This window comes from Vigna umbellata, chromosome 10 (genome assembly GCF_029865625.1).
Source record: "Vigna umbellata cultivar VRB3 chromosome 10, Vumbellata_1.0, whole genome shotgun sequence".
NCBI classification, from domain to species: Eukaryota; Viridiplantae; Streptophyta; class Magnoliopsida; order Fabales; family Fabaceae; genus Vigna; species Vigna umbellata.
This window is the reverse complement of record NC_142174.1, coordinates 20644795-20652361: the sequence shown is the minus strand read 5'-3', so window position 1 is coordinate 20652361 and position 7567 is coordinate 20644795. Positions and strand designations below refer to the sequence as shown.

At 32.4% G+C, this 7567-nt stretch overlaps 1 protein-coding gene across 1 annotated transcript; it reads right to left on the bottom strand.

The window, feature by feature from the left end:
* Positions 1 to 2163: 2163 nt before the first annotated feature.
* LOC124848747 (uncharacterized) lies at positions 2164 to 4660 on the bottom strand. Its single transcript, XM_047326517.2, has 7 exons — positions 4316 to 4660; positions 4020 to 4223; positions 3692 to 3937; positions 3511 to 3613; positions 3272 to 3390; positions 3054 to 3149; positions 2164 to 2894 (listed from the first exon to the last, which is right to left on the bottom strand). The coding sequence occupies exons 1-7, from the start codon at positions 4490 to 4492 to the stop codon at positions 2352 to 2354; spliced, it is 1488 nt and encodes a 495-aa protein (XP_047182473.1). The 5' UTR covers positions 4493 to 4660; the 3' UTR covers positions 2164 to 2351.
* Positions 4661 to 7567: the final 2907 nt, after the last annotated feature.

Sequence of the window (7567 nt, the reverse complement as noted above, 5' to 3'; positions counted from 1 at the left end):
CCTTGCGTTTCAAGAAAATTTTTAGAGTCATCTACTTTGCGAAGAATATTTCAAGAAAACATTATTTTTGTATTTCACCAATTCACCCCTTCTTGGTGTTGAAAATTAAGCCATTCTATTTTAACATGGGTAATATTTCAAGTTGTTGTTTGCCTATAGAAAATAGCTTATCCTTGGGTAATTTTTAAAGATTCATTGTCTATGAACTCATTAATTGTGTATCTCTGAGCTCCCATGACTGTTGTGCAACTGTTCTACTGATGAGAAAGCTTCATAAGATGTAGAAATTACAGTGGAGTGTCCGATGTCATTTGGATTGAATAGTCAAAGAGAAAACAGCTAAGAAAGAGAAAAATTGAATATACTGTAATTTTAACATAACATATCTGTCATTTTTTTAATAATTTATTATTTATTTGTTATTATGCTAATATACTCTAAATCCAATAAAAAAAGATACATAATTTGTGTCAATGTATCATTAACTTAAATTGAATTGTTATCAAACAATCAGTGAAGTAGCAAACAAACAAACCATTTAACTGACACAAAAGAAGGACTTCATTCAACCAAACAAAAAAAAAGGTATGCAGGTCAATACTTTCTAAATCAATTTTCCTTCAGAAAAATTTAAAACTTGAGATACAATAATCAAATGGAGGATGATTGGGGGATTGAAAGGTTATTGGGTTTACCAATACAATAGAAAAGAGAAACAAGGCTTCTGTTTGATGAAAACATACCAATCCACACTTGGAGAAAATAGTAGTCAGTAATGAACACAGTTTGAAAAGAAGCTAGTTGGGTTCATAGTATTTTCGGTTGAGGTAGCAAAACAAATTTGGCCGGTGAAGCTTACACATTTTATTGAACTTATAACAGTAAGAAAGGAAAAAGTAATTCAAGTCCTTTACCAATATATTTGACCTAATGACTGATAGAAAAAAATTGTCACATCAATTAAGTCACGTAGTTTTTATCAAGGGAAAATTCTGCTGTTAACGTTTTTAACGTCATAAACATAAAAAACTAACGTAAACTATTTTTGCAAAATATAGAAGAATTTTTTAAAAAAGAAGAAGACAACAATAAAGACGAACCAGAACAAAATATGTATTAAACCTAAATTTTATTCTTTTAACATTTGTTCTTTTGTACCTTGTACGGTCGCATATTTCTCGACCACAATAAATTAGTATTAATCTTGTTTTAGGACGATGTAGGACAGTTTACATACAAATATATTCTAAGTACACATGATTACTTGTCGGTCTCTCTAAACTATAATGACATACCGACTATTATGTAATTTATCATTATATGATCACGCACCTGTTAAGATAAGCTAAATGGATTAATGAATCCAAATCTAGACTCATTCAAATAACAGCTCACAAATATAATTAATTATATTATAAGTAGTACAATCATTTACTTTTTTATTAATTACACATTTAGTTCATGTAAAACTTAAAGAGTCAAAAAAACAATCTTAATTTAGTTACGTAAGAATAATTTCTTTATTTAAACTTTTTGAGAATGATTAAAAAAATTAGTAAGACATTTGAATTCTTTTTTTTTCTGGAAACAAAATCAGAAACACCTATATGATTTCGATTTATCTTAACCTGAACTTATAAGTTGCAAAATTTCTAAAATTATCACAACATTTTTAAAATCATCATAACGTCTTTATATATTTTGTTTTCTTCAAAATGGAAATATAACCGGTGAGTTAAAATGCCAAAAATCATTTGTGAAAAAAAAACAAACAAACTTTGCAATACAAAAATCATCTATAAACAAACAAGTAAACTTGAAATAATTCATGAACCTATTTATCATAATGTCACACTTAACAAATAGTCATTAATTTACTTTTCAAAATTAATGCTTTAATTAGAATAGACTTATCTGACTATATATTTTTAATTTTTATTTTATGTTTCTCGTTATCATTTTTAATTTTTAATTAATGCTTTAATTACCTTATAATCCACTTAGAATGGATATATTAAATTTATGTAAGAGTTCGTCATTGACTTTTTCTTCTCACTTTAATATAAATTACATTTAAATTGTATATTAAATATATTTTGTGAAACACTATATGGGGTGCATGAGCATAAATATGAACTGCGTGTTGTGTAACGAATTAACAAATATTATAAACTTATTAGTATATATATATTATTACTTATATTATCTGTACTCACGTATAATATACAATTATAAAAGGTAAACACCAACACAAAGAAACAATGTAAGCTAATTATTTTTACAATTTTAGTATCCTGAATTTCTAAAGAAGCAAATTTAACAATGTGACTTAATCCTCCACGATATTTGAATCATTCCTTCTCTAGTTTATTGATTAATTGTTGCAACTTCTTCAGATACTTTTTCGTGGGATGATCCCGTATCATCCCTCTTGAAAATCTGAGTTTTCCATACAGCTGTGTAGGCGTTTGATATAAGCAGACATGTTTGTCATCAGCATCACTGTGGTTTGAGTTCGAATCTTCAGACATCTGTGAAGTGATATGCATGATCCTGCCTGGTGGATAAAGACGTCGCCTAGCTGATGTTGTATCTTGACTAACACTGTCTTCTTCAGTGATATCTTTCTCCTTAGTACATTTTCCCAATTCAAGATTCCCCATTTGATTCAACAATTTCTCTTCATCATCATCTGAGTCATCATTGTCAGATCCTTCACTGCAAGAATCGTATTCATCATCATCAATAGATTCTATGAGTAAGTGCTCTTCACTTAAAATAGGTTCAAAACTTGTCTCAGAAAATCCAGAAGCTTCAACCAAGTTATCTGACAATGGGTGAATGTTCTCACGTTGGGACCACGGTAACAATGAGTGTTTATGCTTCTTCACAACCTTTAGGCACAGAGAAGGATCAATGTTGTATAAGATAATTAATAACATCACCGAATCAATTAACTGTAAACTCTCGTTAGTGTCTAGTGAATACCTATACAACACAGACTGAGATTTCAATTTTAAATACATATTATAAAGAACGGAGCTTGAAGCTACCTCGGTGCAATAGTTTACTGCATGTTCTGCAATGGCTTTGGCAAAAGTTATGCGAGTTCCAACTGCGCTTGAGATGTTTTTATCCTTATTCCGACCCTGTAAATTATTCGATCAATACCTAATAATAAAAGCTTACAATTCTGCAAAGAATGAAACATTTTCTACGGTAAATCATCATGAGAAATCAACCAGTTACAATAAATATTGTAGGTTGTTACCTCAGCAATGAAATCATGAACAGAAGAAGCTGACAGTGTTGGCACTATGTCAGAACCATTTACAATGGAAGTGATAAAGGATTTTCCGAACTCAGCCAACTCCAAGGTCATACAGGCAGCTGCAAAAATTACTTAACGTTATTAATACAAAAGATCATGTAATTATTCCAATTCTAATATAAAACCATATTTAATTAGTTACTCAACTGAACATATGTTAATTAAAGAAGTGTGTATACCTGGGCCAAATGTTACACAAGTTGTTGAAGACAATTGTTGAATTTCTCTAAGCTTATAAGTCAACAGTGCAGCAGTACCACCACCTAGCGAGTGTCCCACGATCTATATATATATATGGAAATATATATTATTATAATTAGTATTATATTGAAAAACATAGTAAGTAACACTAACAAATACCTTGATTTTGAAGTGGGGGTATTGATGAAGATTTTTAAGTAGTACAGGAATGCAAAGATCTCTAATCCAAGAAGCTGCAGCATCCATACCACGGTGTGCATGTCCTGAAACCATGTTGTGATTGAAAGAGACAGGAGCACACAGTGCATTTGTGAGAGTGTCTTTAATGCAACGAGTCCCACGGATGAACACGAGTAAACATTCTGATTTTTTATCACGTATAACCGTGAAAGCAGGCTTCAGAATCTGAAATGCAAAATTCATTTGAGTTCAAATGGCCAAACAAAAATTCGTCAACAATATTACTAGTAATTATTAATGAAGGTACCCTAGATCTTCTCTCCCTAGAGAGGATATCCTCCTCATCGAATCCTTCACCAAATAGAAATTCCGGAAAGATTTTTCGTCTGCTGCAAAACATGGTACATATCAACAATCTCTTCAACTCATACAACTCCTTTAAAATGTGATGGTCTTTCACTTCTGCACAATCACTTCTTTCTCGGCATTCACTTCCAATCGTTTTCTTACCCTACATAAAATAAGCAAAACCTCTTTCAACAAAAAGAAACTATTTAAAGAACCCCAACATAACTGGATAATTGGTAAGAACTAGGGAAGCACCTTATCCAACACTGCGTGAGCGATGGCTCTGGGCAAGTTGAAGATGTAGCGTCTCTCGGTGTTAAAAAACAACAATATGGCTTCTGCTAATATGAGGATTACCTCCATCAAATTTTTGGGCGCTTCAAGTGCCCTTCGTTCAATCCTCACACAATTATTTCCATTGATCACCGTCATTATTTGCGAACAAGAAGGAAGCACGGCAGAATGGAGGAAGAAGAGTTAAAGAAGACACTAGAATAAATAGTTGGCGTTGGTTTGTGTCTCATGTGCCAAGCATAACCTTATATATATAGGAACGCGTGATGCAAGTGGTTTTACTTTTCTGGGTTGAATGAGTATGAGTAGGAGTTGCAAGTTGCATAGAAATGAACCACTTGAACAACAAATATAAATAAGAAGGACCACAACTTATCTTAAGATTTTGGATTTTGGATTAAATACATAATGAAGTGTAGTTCATAGTTCATTCATAAAGATTCCCTCTAATTTCTTGCGTCCAATTATCTAAGATGGTTTGACTTCAACGTGCAGATGCTGTGGTTCGGGCGACTAATCAGTCAACAGGGTGATTGAAGAAGAAAAGAAAATTATAGCAATTGATGCCACTGGGTCCCAGATGTAGTCGCCACATGAAGTGGTAGGTAGTTATAAATTATCAATCTTTCAATTTGTCTTTAATTTTCCAACAATATTCAACTACGTTGTACTTTTGTGTTACACTGTTGTTCGTAATGGAAAAAAATCAGCACCCGTGGATAAAAATCCGCGACGGATAATTGCTATTTGCTATTCACATATATTTATTATTTGTAATTTATGGATAGCGGATATTTTAATACCGGTTTATAAACGGGTCGAGTGTGAGTATTATACTATTCATACATGTGGATATCCGCTACCCGCAAAAAATAAAAAAAATTAATTTATATTTTATTAAGTTAAATTTAATTAAAATTAACATTAATTTATATTTTACAAGATTAAATTTAATTAAAATTGAATTTAAATTTATATTTTATTTAATTTATATTATATTTTATATATTTTTTGTAATTCTATTTAAATTTTATTTTAATAACTTATTAAAATATTTTTTTTAAATATTTGTGGGTATCCGCAGATATCCATGGATATCCGTGAATTTTAAAATATACGTGGATTTTAAAATATCCGCGGATATTTTTTAAGTGAGTATCCGTGCTGGTAGCGAATCGAGCTTGAAAGTAGCCTGAATGGCAAAGCCAAAGTAGCTTGACTGGAAGAGGAGAGTGATATATTTGGAGGGATGGAAAAGCATATAATAATTAATGTTGAATAGTTCAGATTATGAATATCTCAAGTCAACTTTTGTCTTCAACTGTTTCTGTTTTTCTTTTGTCTTTTTCTCTGTCTCCACATTAGGATTTAATTACTACACTAATGAATATACTTTGAAAGCATGAATGGTTTTGCCCAGGTTTTCTATGATTGAATCAATTGCTTGTTTTGCATCATGTGATCAAGGCCATTTGTTGAAAACCTTTTTATTGGCCAAATTCATAAAGTTAGCCCACTAAAAGAGAACACTTTGTGTTCAATCCTTTTGAACCCTTAGCCTTGAATATACACTGAAACCTTTGATTGAAAAATCTTTACCTTGAGTTAAGTAGAAGATCTTGTGTGGTATTGTTAAATGTTCAAGTTTGGGGTTGTTGGGAAAACATGAAAAGCATTGAGCTAAGAGCTAAAAAGTAAGAATGTGCAAAGAAAAAGAAAAGAAAAGAAAAAGAAGTAAAGCTCAATGCAAAGGCAAAAGAAAGTTGGGAATGAATAAGATGATTGTGTTGTTATGATTCTCTTAACTCAAGGGTTTTGTGATCTAGAAAAACCAATTTTCTTGTTAGCCCAGCCACATTATAAGCCATAGAAAAGTCCTTGTGATGATGCATGCTTGTGAATGTTTTTGATTGTGGTAAAATGAAAGGCAAATTTAATTCATGTAACATTGTGATAGTAGAGTGAATGAGTGATCATCTCTTATACACTTGAGTGTGAGTGAAACACTTGACTTAGTGAGGAAATATCACATGAACACATGAACATCCATGCTTAATTGATTGATCATTCATGAAAATAGCATTTGTTGGAATTTAAATGACTTTGTGAACACTAAAGCATGTGCACATCTTGATTGAACTCTTGGTCATAAGTTTGAGTGAAGTTTTTGCTTATCTTGAAAAGAAGATTTTTGAATGAAGTAAACCATCATATGAATTGGTTTAAAGATGGAGTTACATCTTATTTGCTTGAGGACAAGCAAAGTTTTAAGTTTGGGGTTGTGATAACAGTTGAAAAACTGTTATTTTTATGATTAAAATTGACACTAAAAGCAACCTTCACGCTTAGAAACTAGCTTGAAATCATGTTTTTCTTTATATTTTTGGAAATAAGAGAGCTGGACAGGTTTATGCTTGATTTCAGTGTTTTTGTGCAGGTTTAAGGTGAATTTGGTGAAAGAAGTGAAGAAGGAGAGAGATGAAATCAGAAAAGACAACAAAAAGTGCAAAAAGGAGAAGCCGAAGTCACCGCTCAGCGGCAGTTTACCGCTGAGCGGCACTCAGGAGCTTGCGGGAGGTCCGCTGAGGGGCAAAATGGCCGCTGAGGGGAGAAAACAAGTAACGCACTCACCGCTGAGCGGCACTCTAATGGGCTTGGACTTGACTTTTTGTAATTTACGAATGATACATAAGCTTTAGGGTTTCCTAGGGTTAGGTATCTCTGGCTGGAACGAAGCAAACACTTTCTCTTCCACCCCTTTGAAGGAGGATCTTGGATGCTGAGGCTTCCTCTTCACCTTTTTAGGGTTTATTCTTTCATTCTTTCATTGTAATTCATCTAGGTTCACCATGAATATGGTGAACTAAACTCTGTATGTTTGTTGGGGAATCAATGTAGTCTTGTGAAACTCTCATATATGGAATCTGTTTTTACATCTTTTAATTAAGACTTATGCTTTCTTTCATCATTAGTTAGGGTTTTTCCTCTTTGCTTAATGCTTGCATTGTTTAACTCATTCGATGCATGATTATTGGTTTTGTCGATACGGGCACGTACGGGGAAGTCTAGATCCGGGGAATTTCTCCCAATTTTATATTGGTTGTCGTTAAGCTCCTGTACTTATGAACTGATCATTAGGAATGCTAGGAATTGTATGAACTCGTGATTAGGGAGAAGCCTTCTGGAAAGGTACATTAGAGAGTGGCATTAACA

Bases quoted from the DNA above. Each gene is read 5' to 3' on its own strand.
- LOC124848747 (XM_047326517.2), bottom strand. From the start codon at position 4,492: ATGACGGTGATCAATGGAAATAATTGTGTGAGGATTGAACGAAGGGCA. The intron at 3,938-4,019 runs GTACCTTCATTA...TTTGCATTTCAG, and splicing joins CTAGGGAGAGAAGATCTAGG to ATTCTGAAGCCTGCTTTCAC. The intron at 3,150-3,271 runs GTAACAACCTAC...AATAATTTACAG, and splicing joins TTCATGATTTCATTGCTGAG to GGTCGGAATAAGGATAAAAA.